The following is a 17,320-nucleotide window of genomic DNA, read 5'->3' on the forward strand; positions in this document are numbered from 1 at the left end:
TCTTTCCCTACATTTCCTACCTTTTCTATAGTGATATGGAAGCTGCATCACTAAAGTATGCAATTTACTTTGCTCCAACTTTAAGAAACTACAAAGTTGTCACCCATTGTGAGAATTCTCACCAGCTGAAAGTTAACATCGCCATTTTTTTTCAAACCACAGAATATAATGAAAGGGCCTTGAAAAATCACATACTTCACCAATACACCTCATTACAATGAGCAGACTCAAATATAAAAGTTTGTTTAGAAGTTACTGAGATTGTACATCCAATAAATGAACAGGGAGCTGTAATTTAGATGCTAATTTGCTCCATGCTGACGTTAATGCATAAAACAATGAAGCTCTATAATAGATGGAAATACAACCAAATCTGTGGAACCCACAGGCATTGGCTTACAAGACAGCTGTGCAGTTGACAAGTAACATGAGCCTTATGTGAGAAGAAGGGGAAAACGTAAGATTTGCATATAATTATTGAGATCATGCAAATGTCAGTTATGAGGAGAAAAAAAAAACACAGGCATCTCACTGTTAAATCCTGACAGTTGGCATCACTGAAGAGCTCAAATACATTTGAGTACCAGTTGGCAGAGGGTCATTAAAACAGAATTTGCAGAGACATTAACTCCCTCACTTTTCTTTGAGTGACGTTTTGCTATTAATAGTTTGCAGAGGCTTTGCAGAAAACATATTAATAAGAGAAACTGTAATGGGGCACCTACAGCAAGTGTAAATGCAGCAAGGGGCACCCAGGAAGCTGCTCTCTAATTGATTAGCATGGAGCTATCAATGTGTATATCCTAAGTGAGGAGAAAGAGCAATGACAAGCAAGAATAGTTGAATAATACAATGTGATATTTGGAAGCTGGGAAGGAGAGTGATTAATTTTGGTCCCTTTTCTTATTAATCTCATTCCCAAGTCATAGCCTACAAGGATCCCCCCAAAACATCCGGCTTTGAGAATTTATACAAAATCCATAAATGAAACGAGCCAAGGAAAACTACCGGTGAATTGCTAGCCCATGAATGAAATATATGGAGTTCATTTTGTATATTTAAAATCATTTGGTCATTATCTGTTTTGTTTTTGTTCTTTATCCCCTAAGATAAATCAATGCTTAATAAGAAGTACAGCTTCCAGAGATGAAAAGAATACATTTGCGATAGATCCGGTCAATTTTCCAAATAGAGCTGAGGGGTTAGAGAAGAAGCAAATCCATGGTGAAGTGTACACTGACATGTTTAAAAGGCCTTTGTCTCCAAGTTCATCAGCAGAAAGCTCCTTCAAGGGAGATTTTTACTTCAATGAAAAGTACTCCTCAGGAAGTAAGTGTAGTCATCAACCTTCAGAGAAAATTACTCCAGATATAGGAGAAATCAAGCCACCATTGGGAGATACTAGTAGTGATGAATTAGTGCAATTACACACGGGCAGCAGAGAAGTACTGGATGATAATGCTAATCCAGCCCATGCGAGAGGCAGAGTGCAAATATCTTGTCCTTCCTCAGATCAACTAGTCACAGAGAATCTCAATAAAAAACATGAAGGAGGAGCTGAGAAAATTGAAGTGAAAGATTGGGAATGTTTAAGAAGAGGTTTCTGTTTGGATTTCTATTCAGAAGAATCAGTAGGAAAGGGATCTTCTAAGAAAGATCATGGCAATAGTAAGACTGAGGAGGGTGGGCAAAGAACACATTCAGGTGTTAACGAAAAACAAAGCAAAAATTTTCATTCAGTCGTACATGACCAAGAAAGGAAGCAGGGCCACTCTGAAATAAGTATGGAAGGGACCGGAGCTGGTAACAGAGACCTAGCCGTTCGGCTGAGTAAAGACACCACAATTCCCGACCAGACAATCAGAGCAGATACGTTTCATTCACCAAGGATAAGTCTAAGTCGGGAAGAAGCTGGGTTAACAACTCCAGAGCATGGTCTCTCGACTAGTGACGGCACCACTTTTGGAGGGATGCCTGATCAGGTTTGTTCACGAAGAAATGGAAAAGTTTTGAGGAATGATTGTCTTTTCCAAGTTGAAGAAGAAAAATCAGGTTGGATTAATCCTGAAGATCAGAATAAGAACGCACAACATAAACAAAGTTGGAATGTTCTGGAAAGTCAGAGAAAAGCGAGAGAGAGCAAGACAAATAGAACAGAACAGATCAAGGAACAAGCAGATTGTGAAGAGGTGTGGGGAAAGAGAGATAATACAAGGAGTTTGAAAGCTACTCCTACGGAAGAATTGTTTACCTGCCAAGAAACAGTGAGCTGTGAACTGTCTTCTCTAGCTGATCATGGTGTTACTGAGAGAGCAGAAGCAGGTACAGCTTATATAATTAAGACAACATCAGAAAGTACTCTAGAAAGCATGTCTGCTAGAGAAAAAGCAATAATTGCTAAGCTACCTCAAGAGACAGCACGAAGTGACAGGCCCATCGAGGTAAAGGCAACAGCGTTTGATCCACATGAAGGGAGAAATGATGATTCACATTATACCCTTTGTCAACGAGATACAGGAGGTGTAATCTATGACAATGATTTTGAAAAGGAGTCACGTTTGGGTATTTGTAATGTACATGTAGATGAAACGGAGAAAGAAGAAACCGTATCTATGTACAATCCCAGGAAGACACATGACAGGAAGAAACGTGGCATTGGAAATATCACATCTGTAGAAGAATCCTTACAGGTCATTACAGGCAATCAAAAGGCAGCCTCAAAACTGGATTTACATTTGGGAATGTTACCAACAGACAAAAAAACATTTCCAGAAAACAGAGATCATAAACAGGTCCAAGAATCATCAAAGAGAAAGGATCTAGAAGCTGTTATTCATTCTGCTTTAAATTCAGACACTAATAGAGCTTCTCAGAATGGCTCTCACGTTTCCAATCACCATGCTAAAACCTCAGTGCCATCTCATGAACAGGCAATTGCTGTAGAGAATATAATTACTACCATGACTCTCCAATCTATTTCTACTAAATCAGAATATAATTGTAATCCAACAAGTGAAATCCCGGGTACCGAGAAGCACCCTCATCCTGGGTCTACACCTGAAGAAGTTTCTAAAAGTTCAGGAGTAGTGACATCAGGTAATAGCAGAGAAAGATTGACAAGCCAGATTTTTCAACAAGAAGAATGCAGTGAGGAAAAATCTCTATGGCCAAAGATTTCCGTCAGTGAAGCCGCGGAGAACATGGAAGAGGCAAGGCATGGAAAAGAAGGATTCAACTCTGGACAATCACCGGGCTCTTCAGGTGACAAGGAATCTGAGAGCTCTTCTTCTGCTAGTCTCCTTGCCCAGGAAGGTCAAAGTGAAAGCAGTGAATCTCTGATTTCGAAATACACCAACTCTAAAATACCTTATTTCCTTTTGTTTCTGATTTTTCTTGTAACTATCTACCAGTATGACCTGATGATTGGCTTGGCATTCTACCTTTTTTCATTGTACTGGCTATCCTGGGAAGGGGGGAGACAAAAAGAGTCTGTCAAAAAGAAGTAACCTCACCATTATTATTATTTTCTCTTAAATGATAAGCTTTTTAGTCCCAAACATTTGGATTGGTGAAAGAGACTATTCATTGTTCAAAGACCCAGTGCAGTTTTTCTCTTGAAGGATCATTTAAAAAGGAATGCGTATGAAGTTTGCTCCTTCATATAAGTAATTATTCTATATAGGACCATTATGTTTGGATCATTAAATGCCTATATGAATATGAGATCTGAAGCACGTCAAGTTGAAATTAGGTACAGCTGTTGCTCCTTAGCAGGCTATGAAGTTGCAATGCTTCACGTCTCTTCACTACTTAAAGTGCCATTTCTTGCATTCATTTCTTTTGCAGTAAAGCTTCATTTTTCCCCCTGAGAGTATTTTTCCCTCTACGGTTAAAAAAAAAATAGATAAAACATGAACAATGGCAGAGGACTTTTTTTTTTTTTTGGTCTTTTTGTATTGACCATGAAATTTGCATTTATCACTGTATCATTTATCAGCACGTTTTGATAGATCAAATCTTTCAACTTTGATTCCATATTTTTAAGAACAATACCCATGTATATTGAAATGCATAAACTTAAAGAAAGACCTTGTTTGTTTGAATACTTTATACACGGATCCTTTTTACCTCCTTCACACATTCAAAGAGCACTCATAAGCCGAATCTGACAGAGACTGAAGCAACTGGGAGATAATCTTGTAACCTACAAAATTTTGTGGGTGGCCCATCCTTAAGCAATGTTTTTCTCTTGTATAAAGAGAAAGCATAACACAGCTGAACAATTTTAATGTCAATTATTCAAGAGTCGAGGTTTTAAAGTTCTACAAGCATTGCTTCAGAATGAATTTGTACTTATAAAGCATAAAGCATTAAATGATAATAATAATTAAAAAAAGATTTCCAAATGAACTATTTTACTTGGTAGTATTTTTTTGTCTTCAAAAATTTTTTTAATCGCTTTTGTTATAAGACAATGAGTTATTTCCCAAGGTGCATATAGAGAATGAACAACTAACCATTGGTGATAGTTATAATACCATTAGGTTGTATATCAGATAATAACTCAGGCTTTTCTTTCTTTTCTTTCTTTCTTTCTTTCTTTCTTTCTTTCTTTCTTTCTTTCTTTCTTAAATTAATTTATTTATTTGAGAGAGAGTGTGAGTGAGGGAGGGGCAGACAGAGAGACAGACAGAGAGAGAGAATCTCAAGCAAGCTCTGCACTGCCAGAGCACAGCCCAAGGCAGGGCTCAAATTCACAAAACCATGAAATCATGACCTGAAACCAAGGGTGTGACGCTTCACCCACTGAGCCACCCAGGTACCCCGATTACTCAAGTCTGAAATAGGCAACTAAGTAGATCTAGAAATCTACTCAGGGAGAAATCAATATCCAATATAGCAGTGACATTGGCTGCTGTTATTATCTATGGCTAAGTATGTGAAATCATGGAACTAATCATTTTGGTCACATAAAGGTAATGCAAAGATTTTTATACAAGATTTCAACAACCATTTATTGAATGACTGCTAGATGCAAAAATCCTGTGCTCTGGTCTATGGCAAAGTACTTCCTTTGATACCCTGAATGGCTAATTTTCCAGAAGGAGGCATGGGTATATAGTTTGATATTTTTGACTTGGCCAGAAATATGGAAGAGAGTCACACTGAGGGAATCCTTTTGGGTGATTTCTTTTTCATAGGAACTTCTTTCCTAGAGCATGTAACATTGGTCTTCAAAGAGAAAATATAATCTGTTTATTTACCTGTAAAGGTAAATTCAATGAGTAAAACCTGATTATCTCATCCCACAGTTCTAAGAAACATGCATCTATGGGAAGAAAAAATGAGAATGAAGCATTTAAACTGACTTTAATGTGGTAGTAAATCATTTCCCTAATTTTCATTAGATACACAACTATTTCCAAATTCCTAATTGTGTGCTTGTCTCAAGTCCCATTGAAACTGAATGCTTGACCTTAACTTTTTAGTTGAACAAATACAAACATCCTGAAGTAGAACTTATGGCAAATATTTGATTGCTTGAGAAAGCACATTTTCAATAAATACAAGTGGAACACTGTTGGCTGTACCTAGAATATTATCTCTAAAATTGCTATCCTGATAATTTTGTTGACAGGTCTAAATTACAGTGGAAATAAGGTTAGTATTTCTTCAGATCTTACTGGCATGGTTTTTGCATTCTACCTTTAAGAGTTTCAGTCAATATGCCATATCTTATTAATGCAAAGAATACTACATTTCTTTATGAACACAGGTGCCTGCACTGTAATTATTCCCTTATACATAAAAGAATGTAATTTCTTTTATCTCTTTTACTTGACTTTTGGTAACATTGACTTACTAAACCTTCTCATGCATATTTGTAATATGACAATAGAAGTGTGAAAGAATTTAAAATATTTAATTATGTATTTCTCTGCATGCAATGAAGAAATAATTGGTGATTGAACTGACTTTCCAAACATTTCTTATGAAGAATTTGAAATAAAACCATAAAAGCTTAGGAAAGTCTTGCTAGGTGGAGAGGAAGATTTTTGCAACCCATTTTGATCACAGCATTATGATAAGCAACAGAGGTGGATCTCAGAAAAAACTGGTAGCCTCTGGTTAATAAAGATTCAACTGTGAATCACCATGGTAAGGTCATAGTTATAAGCATAGCTGCCCTCACCATGTCCCCTGCCCCATCCCACCCGCGAGTATTGATTAAGGGCCAAAAGAGGGTGTGGCACGAAAATAAGCAAAGGGAACTGCACTACACGTCTACTTCCTAAAGTGGCTAAGAAATGTGATAAAATCCCCATCACCTTTTATTTTGCTGGGCTTCTATTAGAAAGAATATTCTAAAAATTAGTTAGCAAGTACAGGTAGTAGAATCAACGGTCTTAAAAAAATCATATCTGTACAAGCCATCAAGATCCCAATAGATTTTTCCATGTAAAAGGAAATGAGTCAATGATATGACTCACTCCTCAACATTCAAGAACATTGGGTTAATGCAGTCATGCTTCCCTGGGGAGTTCTAATATTTTGATAATGCAACAGTGACTGTCACCATTTTGTGAGAGAAACAGGATCATTTTTGCTTGTTATCTTAAACCAGTCTGCTAGGTAAATGGAAAACTTAAAGATATGCAGACCAAATTTGGGGAAATAAAGAAACTATTTTTCCCAAATAGTATTCGTGGGACTTTCTTAACAATTTTTTTGTCTTGAATATTATTTCATACCACCAGGCTTGCTGCCTTTTGTATTAGGCTGATTTTTGCATATAAATAAACCAAAAAAGCAAACATAGCAAAACAACAAAAACTAGCAGGAGAAATAAATAGCAGGCGGGAGGACTGTCACCTCCAGGCCCAATTCATCCACTGGTTTCTGTCATCAGGGTCTCTGATCTTTCAAATTTTTACAGAGTGAATACAGAAATTGAACAATGTAATGGGGGTTGTCTTTTGTTATCTGAATCCCGTTTCAGCCAGTTCTTGTGGAACTGAGAATCGGGTCAGCTTTGATTCCACGACAAGGTATGAAAGAAATATTGGGAGGCCATGCTCCTCCATGGTCTTCATAGTGGTACCTGTGTGTGAAGAGACCAGCTAACAAAGTTACTTTTATTTACTTAAATGAATTTACTTATTTTTCTTCCATTCTGAGAAGCAATTCATAATAAAAACCATAGCAACATAATCTACTTTTTGTCTTTTAAAAATAGATTTGGTCATTAATCTGTTGCAATAATTTTACCCAAACCTCTTTAAATAGCAAATTAAATCTTCACTAGCCAAGCTTCGAAGGATCATATGTTTTTGAGAAATGTCATCATTGTATTATGCTAAAAACTTATTAAACAAATAACTCCTTAAAAAGTTCAGCATTTTTGTTTTGTGTTATTTCTGTATTTGCTAAATGCGTATATATTACCTTCATTTTTCAACATGAAGCAATATATTATGTGAAAATTTAAGGAAAATTCCCTAAGTTTTCCCCTAATATACCCAATTCTTTATATTCATGATACTAAAGGGTGGTATGGGTAAATCAACAGTGGGTTACAGTGAAATCATTTTTATTTGGCTGAGATGCCTCCAAACTCTGATTCTGTGGCACATTTCATCCAGTGCCTAATCAAGTTATGGGTCTTAGTTGGAATTCATCCACCATCCTTATCACCCTACCTGAACCATGAAGCCTTATTCCCCACTACTCTCTGCCTTAAGTCCTCCATCAGGAAAGCAAGGCACATTGTCCCCAGGACATGCCATGCACATCTGTTCCTTTGTGGCTGTTCATATACACCCCTCTGTCTAGGTCACTTGCAAATATCTTTATTCTTCCTATCTAACTCTGGACATTTTTCTATGTACACCTCAAGCCCCGATCGTTTTGAAGTCTCCTACCAGTTCAGTTTGTGCAGTCTCCTCGTTCTTAGATCTCTTATGATGCTAACTTTCTTGCATGCAGTGGGCGTTTCACTAATTATGCTAACTGGACTGCCTGCTGGTTCAGGACAGAGACAATGGCTTCTTCTTCCCTCCCATCACCTCATAAGGTCTAGTTTGTGGGAATCCCTCAGTCAATACTTGTGGATAGAATTGAACTGCAGCAATGTCTCCTTTCTATCTTATTTCTAAAACATAGACAAGCTACTCTGAGGTCTGACTTCACAATGAATAAATTTTATCAGAACAAAGCTGGGATGGCCTAGTAAACTACCAAAGACCAAATAGAAAGGGGCCAAGAGAATGAGAAGACAGAGCAATGCAGTGGATTTGGGATGTGGGGAAGAAAGAAACAATCCTTTCTTTCCACTTCTCTTGAGTTCAATTGATTTTCTGTATTTGTGAATTCTTCCTAGCACAAGAAACACCCCCTTCCTTCTGTTTCATGGGAAATAACATACTGATTATATATTAAAAGAATAATAATGCATACTTCAATTCACTGGCTAATGTGAAAATTGATAGAACAAGACCTGGTTTCAGATAAAGTAGTGCAGCAGTTTAAAACCAACAAACATCACAAGGTATAAAGTGTAAGAAACTCAATCTTCTGAACTGTTGCCATGCCCTTTGAAAACGGCTGATCTCTCAATTTCACACCTGTTCTGCATGTCAACTTTTCGGGTGAAGCAAATAGCACAACCAGCAAAAATAGTCACTGGATTTTTTTAAAAGAAAACATTTGCCCTATTAACATATAAAAGAGTAATATGTATTATATAATCTATATTATATATGAATATATTGCGTATATTCAAAAATACACTCACATAAGCACGCACGCACACGCACGCATGTGCGCATGGTATTCGAACATCTGATAAGTGACGTAATGGCTGTGAACATGATCTACTAACAGTGTGTAGTGACGCAGTTGGTATTATCCTTTCCTTGAAGACACTCATTTTATCATATTAGATACGAAATTAAAACGGTAACACAAAAATATGTCTATTTTTGAGGCAGAGTCTAAAGCAAAGCAGTGTATAGCCTGGAAATGTAGTATCAGGTCACACAACAGCTTGAGACCATCTGCAATTAGTGTCTTAAGAATTAAGTAAGATACACATTTACCATATTGTAGAATTCATCAGTGCCATGTATTGGTTGACTTTGTTCTGAGTGAAAACAGATTTAAAATTTCTTAAAGACACCATAAAACATAATATCAGGCAGCGAAGAGGTAGTGCTTAAAAATCAGTATAAAAGGTTAGACATTTTCTTTGTAAACACTGAAATAAACCATAATCTACTTTTAATAATTTTATGTAGGAGGCTTTTAATGTTCAATTTATAAACTATTTTAACATGGAGAATTTATGAAAATACCACCCATTTAAATCATGTTTATACATACATTCTAAAACTGGTATTGATATCATGTTTTCTATACATTAAATGACACTTTCCAAGTATTCCCATGAATTTTGGGGAAATTCAATTGTCATTTTCATTATGCACTTAAGTCCCCCATGTTCATGTGAAAACACTCTGAAGGGAGTAAAGGTTAAAGAAAAGATAATTTACTTCCCACCTTTGCAGATATAAGTGAAAATATTTTAAATACATTTCTATTCTTTGAAAGTTGGAAAGGAAAATAGGAAGTAAAGGTAAGAGATTATAAATATCCTTCATATTTATTTCATAGTCTTCAATATTTGGGGTAAATCTTATAGATTTCAATTTAATTAGTTACCTTCTCCCATGTGAATTATTTGGCTTACCTGGTCTTACTCCCATCCTTAAATTAATATTTAAGTGCAACATGTTGACTTTTCATTACAGGAATGAAAAATTCATTCTTGCTTGGTATCCAGTTAGCCGGGATATTTGAGTATAAATCTATATCTGTATCTCTATTGATCTGTGCATGTGAGGTTCATCATTTAATAATAACAGTATCAATAATAATATTTATCACTGTTATAATTATTATAATAAGAGCGATTGTTATTATAACAACAGAGCAATAGCCAACACTTGAGCATTTACAATAACTGGGCACTCTTTTAAGCTCTTTGTGTGCAACAACTCATTTATGTTTACCAGTCCATGAGAGAAGTATTTACTATTATTCTCCCATTTTACAGATAGAAACAGATACACAGAGAGTCTAGTTTTTCCAAGGTCACACAGCTAGTAAGTGGCAAAGTCTAGAGTCAGACTCCAGTAGACTTTCTTCAGAATCGGCCCTCTTAACCATTATACTGTTACTCCTTTAATCCAGATATACCAAATTATATTATGAATCACAGTTATATACTAGCATGCTACAGGGTGTGATACTAGTGTATAAGTCCATTACTTGTAACACACCATCTTTTCCACAGATAATTATATCTTTTTAAAAGTATATTTATTTATTTTGAGAGAGAGAGAGAGAGAGAGAGAGAGAGAGAGAGAGAGAGAGAGAAAGTGAGCAGGAGAGGGGCAGAGAGAGAGGGAAAGAGAAAATCCCAAGCAGGCTCCACAGTGTCAGTGCAGAGCTCAATGCAGGGCTCGATTCCAAGAACCATGAGATCATGACCTGAGCTGACACCAAGAGTTGGACACTTAACTGACTGAGCCACCCAGCTGCCCCCACAGATAATCGTATCTTTATTAATGCTCCTTAAAAAATTTTTCCTAAAACTATTTTGTTCTTTTCAATGAATCAAATAACCTCAACTGGCAAAATATACATCAATTCCCTTCCAGGCCACAAGAAATGCACCTGTCCCAGGTCTTACCTAGCTTGAGTATAGCAAAGGGGATGGAGATACAAACAAGCAGCTGCAGTATCTTGTGACCAATTCAGCAACAGAGGTAATATTTAGGAAAAGAAGTGGCACAAAGGAAGGAATGTTTGGTCCTATAAACACTTTACTTCTTGGATTTCAGAGATGTGGAATCTTTATAACTCTATAATTTTATGCATCACGAAAAGCACAGTAAACATCCCAAATACTTCATTACAATTAAATTTTACAAACATAATAACTACAATGAAGATACATCTTGATGTGATTGATATAGTGCTTATTTTTTCCTGATGTCCCAGTGTAATTATTAATAGTACTCCTTTCACTTTCAAAAGTTAAACAGAATCTTAGGATCTGTGAGTTGGTAGGGATCTTTGAGATCACCTAGCCTCATACCTTTATTTTGTAGATGAAAGATACTGTAGATCAGAGAGATCTACGCAGAGAGATTTACGCAGATAATGTCCACCTTAGAGCCAGAACCTTGATTCTCAGACTTCCCAGCCCAGTGACTTTGATACTCAGTTGCCATGCCCAGAATAAGTATTTTAACCTTCTGCCTGGTGAAGCCTTGTTGCAATTTCTCTATCTGGGTCTGGAAACCATGGGCTTGAAGTTGCATTTGAATAGTAAATATACTTTTTGCAATGACAGAAGTGAACAGCACCAAGGGAGGAGCTGATGGCTATTGGAAGGAATAGACACATGACCACTGGCCTCAGGATCTGGCTGAGGTCTAAGCCTGCTTTTGCCTTCTACCTGTTGGAAAGGACAATTTCTTCTCTCCGCCTTCCCACCTCTATTCTTACTTACCCTATACAGGCTATGTAGGCTAAATACATAATTGTCTTTAATACACAACCCCTTTAACATTTTGATGCTTGTTAGTTTATTTAACAAATGTCACTGCATGGCACATTTACCATAGCATCACATTCTTTAAAGAAATACATTTCTAATAAGATAGAGAGGGAGGCAAACCATAAGAGACTCTTAAATACAGAGATCAAACTGAGGGTTATTGGAGGCGTGTTGGGTAGGGGGATGGGCTAAATGGGTGATGGGCATAAAGGAGGGCACTTGTTGGGATGAGCCCTGGGTATTGTATGTAAATTATGAGTCACAAAATTCTACTCCTGAGACCATGTTATTACACTATATGTCAACTAACTTGGATTTAAATTTTTAAAAAAGAAAAAGAAAAACCCATTTCTGAGGTAATGTTTCAGAGACTTTATTTCAGTAAAGTTTTTACTGAAATTTCAGTTAGTTAACATACAGTGTAATATTAGTTTCAGGTGTAGAATTTAGTGATTCATCACTTACATAGAACACCCAGGGCTCATCCCAAGTGCCCTCCTATAAGATCTTAATTACTATAGATTTATACTAGATCTTGATATCAGGTGGGATAAGGTTCCTACACTTTGTTCTTTATAATTCTACAACTCTTGGCCCTTTGCTTTTCCATCTGAATTATAGGATCTTGTCAAATTTCATGAAAAACTTGATTTTTCATGGAATTTTACTGAATATGCACACTGGAGAAGAATTGACATCGTGAAAATATTAAGCCCATCCATAAGAATAGTGCATTTTTGTTCCCAACTATGATTTATAATACTCCCTATGAATACATTGCACATTTACTATTAGATTTATTCCTACGTGATTTATGAATTTGGTGCTATTGTGAATGAATTATATTATTCCTATTATATTTCTTTTGGGAAATTATTGATATATTGTAAGAGTTTATTTCTACATGCCAGTTTTTCAACCACTTTTTTGAACTCTCTCACTAGTTCTACTAGTTGTTAGTTTGATATTTTGGTAACTATGCCAATAATATATAAGAACACTATTGATTTTTACATGTCCTTTTATGAATTTAGCAATAACTCTTATTAGTACAACCAATTTGTATTATTTTTAATTATTTTCTGTGTTTTAAAATATTTTTTAATGTTTATTTTTTAGAGAGAGAGACAGACAGACAGAAAGAGTGTGAGTGGGGGAGAGAGAGAGGGAGACACAGAATTCAAAGCAGGTTCCAAGCTGTTAGCACAGAGCCCAACGCGGGGCTCAAACTCATGTACTTTGAGATCATGACCTGACCCGAAGTTGGCGTGTAACCGACTAAGCCACCCAGGCACCCCAATTTTCCTTGTTTTTTTGAGGTGAATGTATACCTCATTTATTTTTAATCCTTTTTCTTAAAAAAAAGTTCATATAATACTATGAAATAAACCTAGCATTTTTAACTGCATTGAACTGGTTTTGAGATAATTATCTATATCTCAAAACATGTATATGTAAAATTTTCCATTCACTTCTAAATATTTCCTGTTCCCATAATTCCCACTGTCATTTAACATAAGAATGTGTCATTTAACAGGATAATTCATTTGTGATCTTTGATTATTGGTGTCAAATTACATTAGACTATGTCATAGAATATGATTTATTGCCAATTACTTGAACTATGATAACACTTCCTTTGTGATTTACTACATTATCAATTTAATTATTATTCCATGTACACATGTATTTTTTGGGTATATAATTCTGTACATATTTATTAAGTTGAGTTCCCTAAGTTTGCTGTTCAAAACCATATTCTTACTAATATTTAGTCTGCTTCAACCAGCATTACTTGAAATCTACTAATATTACGGAAGTATCCATTTCTTCTTGCAATTGTACCTATTTTGCTTTAAGTATTTCAATACTTTAGTTCTTAGTTACAAATAAGTTCATTATTGCTAGCATTTCCTAAGTGAATTTTCTCCTTTTATGTTATACACGATATATCTTGCCTTAAATTAATATTTTGCCTTAAATTCTATTCCATTTTATATTAATATTGTTGTAGTAGTTTTCCTATGGTTAGCATTCACAAAATACAGCTTTCCCCATCATTTTATCATACCTCTTGCTAGCAACTTATAGCTATATTTAAAAAGAATCCATTCTGTAATCTGTCTTTTAATAGGTGAGTTTGAGCCATTCACAGTATTTTAATTAACTAATATTTTGAATTAACTTATTACCATGCTATTTTAAGTTTGTATTTTATATTTTCTATCTCTTTGTTTTCTATATTTCATTGGGGAGGGACAGAGAAAGAGAGGGAGACACAGAATTCCAAGCAGGCTCCAGGCTCTGAGCTATCAGCACACAGCCTGACACAGTTTGAGATCATGACCTGAGCTGAAGTCAGATGCTTACCAACTGAGCCACCCCGGTGCCCCTCTATACTGCATTCTTAATGAATTCCTTAAATTATTCCTCCAGTTCACTGTTTTTCCCTTCTACTCTAATGTAGAAATTATTTTTCAAATTTTAATAACCATGGTTTTTATTTAAATGTATAGAATTTCTTCCCTCTCATGCCCAGAATTTTTTAAATGTATTTTTAAATAATTCCTTGCCATTTAAAAAAAACAGAAATATTCTTCCATTTATCAATTTGAGAATCATAAACATAAATATTCAAGGTCTTTATTGGAAAATTTCATAAAATAAATTTAGCTTGGAATGAATATGCCAATTCTTGATGTGGTTAGCTGTATTTGGTATTTGATTTCTTTATGTGCTTTAGAATTTTTGTTTATAAGCTCACGGTCACTTTCTTTTTCTGAGTTTATTTCTCCCTGTCTTGATCTTAATTTGTGGTTGTTTTCACCTGGCTTCTTGATCCTCACATGCAGCTGATCTTATCATCAGATTTGGAGGCTTCTGTGCTGTGGGAGTAACATAAACATTGCAGATTCTGTCAACTGCAAAGTCAGTTGGTTGTTTTGTGCTATTCTTAGCAGGAAGGCTATGTCTTTATTCTTCTTAGACCTGGAGCTTGTTCAACCTGCATTCTAGGTTTTAGTCTGTTTACTCACGAGAAAGGGAGCTCCACTCCAATTGTTGGGTTCAAATTGTGAACATGCTTTGAGTCACATTATCAAATGTTGTTTGTATTTATCTGAGTATTGTATGTGTCATGTCCTAGGAAATGGCAGGAGTGGGGCTTGGTGGGAGAAAAATTCAGTCCTGCGTATTAGCCAAAAAGAGTATTAAAGGGAGAGGAAAAATATGTGTACTGGCTGTCTCTGTTTTAATGATGTGTATTTAGGATTATCTCATAGCATAGTTTAGCCCTAAGAATGGCTTTGTTTAGAAGGCTTGATTTGTCAATAGCAACAGACCTTGGTTGAGTATGTTGTCTTTTATTCTCTTCAATAAATGCTAAGAAATTAATCAAAAAGAATTTAGAATTTTATGTTTGTACTGGAATTAAAATTTAAAAAACTTAATGAAATTTCAAAATTAAAGAATTTAGAATTAGATCAGAGATACTGTGTGAAATTGAATTTTCAAAAATATTTATGATTTATCTGTAAATCATACTACCACATATCCTTTTATGGAATTCAAAATATGTTTGAAAATTATTATGTTAAAGAGAAGGAAGTGATTTGTTATTACAGGTTCCGAGACATTTGCTAAAATGTTTGTTTCATTGTAATCCAAGAATTCCCTAGGGCTTGAAAGGTCTATGTTCAAATGACTAATGGAATCAAACCACCTTTGTTATGGAATGCTGGTACGTGCATTTGAAGTAGTTGATATTATTTTTCTCAAAGTCTCCACGCTTGTAGCAGAGACACTGAGAGTGGTCTGTAGAAAGATCATAATCTCTTTGAGAGGCCTGAGAGAGACAACCTGGATTTCTAAGTTTTTTTTCTTTTCCACCTGCATTTTAATGATAGCCTTTTCTACCTTAAGATGATCTCAGATACTTAAATATACTTAAATACTTAGTATGGGAGAGATACATCATCTCAAAAGATTTTAGGACTGGTTAGTGTTTGCTATGATCTCACTGAAGTATCATGCTACCAAAATATATAATAATCCTATTGTATTCTCATTAAATAACTAGACAAAGAAATAAAAACTTATTTTAGTGCTAAAAACCACATTAGCCAATGACTAATTTAGACTATTTGTCATGTTTCAATTTCAAAAGGCATGACCAAAACACAGCAATAACAAAGTACATTGCAACCACTCCTCTGGTTATTTGTGTCGCTCTCCTGAACCACATCATGGTGTATAGCTGACCTAACAAGCTATCAAGTCCTGACAAGTGTAAAATCCCTCTCATCTTATTCGGGGAAAATGCCTACTATATATTTACTTTTCATTATAGGAAAATACATCTTTATGTATTACCTCATCAAAAACATGCTTTAATATAACCTAGAAAATTGAGTATGGTTCCTCAGATACCAAAACAATTCTTGTATGGGAAAATATTGAATTAAATTGGGATTTTACTAGCATATTGAGTAAACACTTCATCTTTCATATGTTAACGCTACCTGGAGACCTTGAGAGGTTGTGCCTTCCAATTTATAAATTAGAATTCTGCTGTAGTTGTGACTAAGTATAGAGTTTTTGTTTTAAATATTCCTACTCAGGACTTTGAAAGTATTCTGCCTACCACAAGAACAGTTTTTACATGTTTAGGTGAGTCAAAACACAAAAGGTTAGACAATCATTTCTCTGTTATCATGAGAAAAAGTTGGTAACTCCATAGCTATTTCTTACATTATTGCTAACCATAGCTGATCGTAATTATTTCCTGAAACTAACAGGTGTTATAGTTAGATGTAGTAGAAGATTAGAAGAGTACCATACTGTGAAAGAATAATCTTGATGACATTGGGAAGGACTTCACAGAGGAGTTGGCTCATGGGCAGGTCCTTAAAGCTAGAACAGAATTTTGATAGGAGGTGAGAAAGTAAGAAGTGTTACCCAAGAGGGTTGAACTAATTTAACTCAATAAATACTTAGAAAAAACTATAATAAATAGAGTTAACTACTAATCAGCACTGCTATGTGCTAGGCACTACCCTAAATATTTAACGCATGTGATCTAACTCAATCTATTTTAAAACCCGAGGTGGACCCTATTAATATTTTCATTGTATAGATGAGGCTCTGAGGCACAGAGAGATCACTCAGTTAGTAAGTGGTAGAATCAGGATTCAATCCAGAGCAGCTGACTCCAGAACCTACACGGCTAAACACAAGGATACTGGAGTCGACTGCCTGGCTTCAAATTCTGACTCCATCTAGAGCACTTAGGTTACTGCCTGCCACCGGGTAAGTGCCTAATATAAGTTATATATTTTAATTATGTTTATTGTTATTACTAATAAACTGCTATGTCATTGCTACTTCTCTGTGGCTATGTGTAAGTTATTCAATGTACTGCAGATGATACAAATATGAGAAATTGGAGGTCTCAGTCCTCAATGAACTTGCAATTTTTGTAGGAGCAATAGATATATACCCCAGAGGTATAATAGGCTTAGTATGGGAGAGATTAATTCCAACTGGAAAAGATTAAGGAAGGCCCCAGAGGTGGTTTTTTGAGCAGAACATAGGATGGATAAGCTTGCAGTTGAAGAGATAAGAGGGAAGGTGTTACAGGGTGAAAAGACAGTATGCACAAAGGCAGAATGTTTTAAAAACGTTCAGAATGTTTTT

The 17,320-nt window shown here is 35.4% G+C and overlaps 1 protein-coding gene and 1 long non-coding RNA gene across 2 annotated transcripts in view; one reads left to right on the plus strand and one right to left on the minus strand.

Moving 5' to 3' along the window:
- Window positions 1-4,410, plus strand: part of PPP1R3A (protein phosphatase 1 regulatory subunit 3A) — a 38,572-nt gene extending 34,162 nt beyond the window's left edge. Inside the window, exon 4 of the mRNA XM_015067342.3 lies at window positions 1,110-4,410. Within this exon, the coding sequence (XP_014922828.1) occupies window positions 1,110-3,506 (2,397 nt within the window). The 3' untranslated portion in view covers window positions 3,507-4,410. The remainder of the gene's footprint in view (window positions 1-1,109) is intronic.
- The window catches only part of LOC113604123 (uncharacterized), a 161,531-nt gene that overhangs the window by 105,849 nt on the left and 38,362 nt on the right, over window positions 1-17,320 (minus strand). The gene's annotated exons all lie outside the window — the stretch shown is intronic.

Source organism: Acinonyx jubatus, chromosome A2 (genome assembly GCF_027475565.1).
Source record: "Acinonyx jubatus isolate Ajub_Pintada_27869175 chromosome A2, VMU_Ajub_asm_v1.0, whole genome shotgun sequence".
Classification (NCBI taxonomy): Eukaryota; Metazoa; Chordata; class Mammalia; order Carnivora; family Felidae; genus Acinonyx; species Acinonyx jubatus.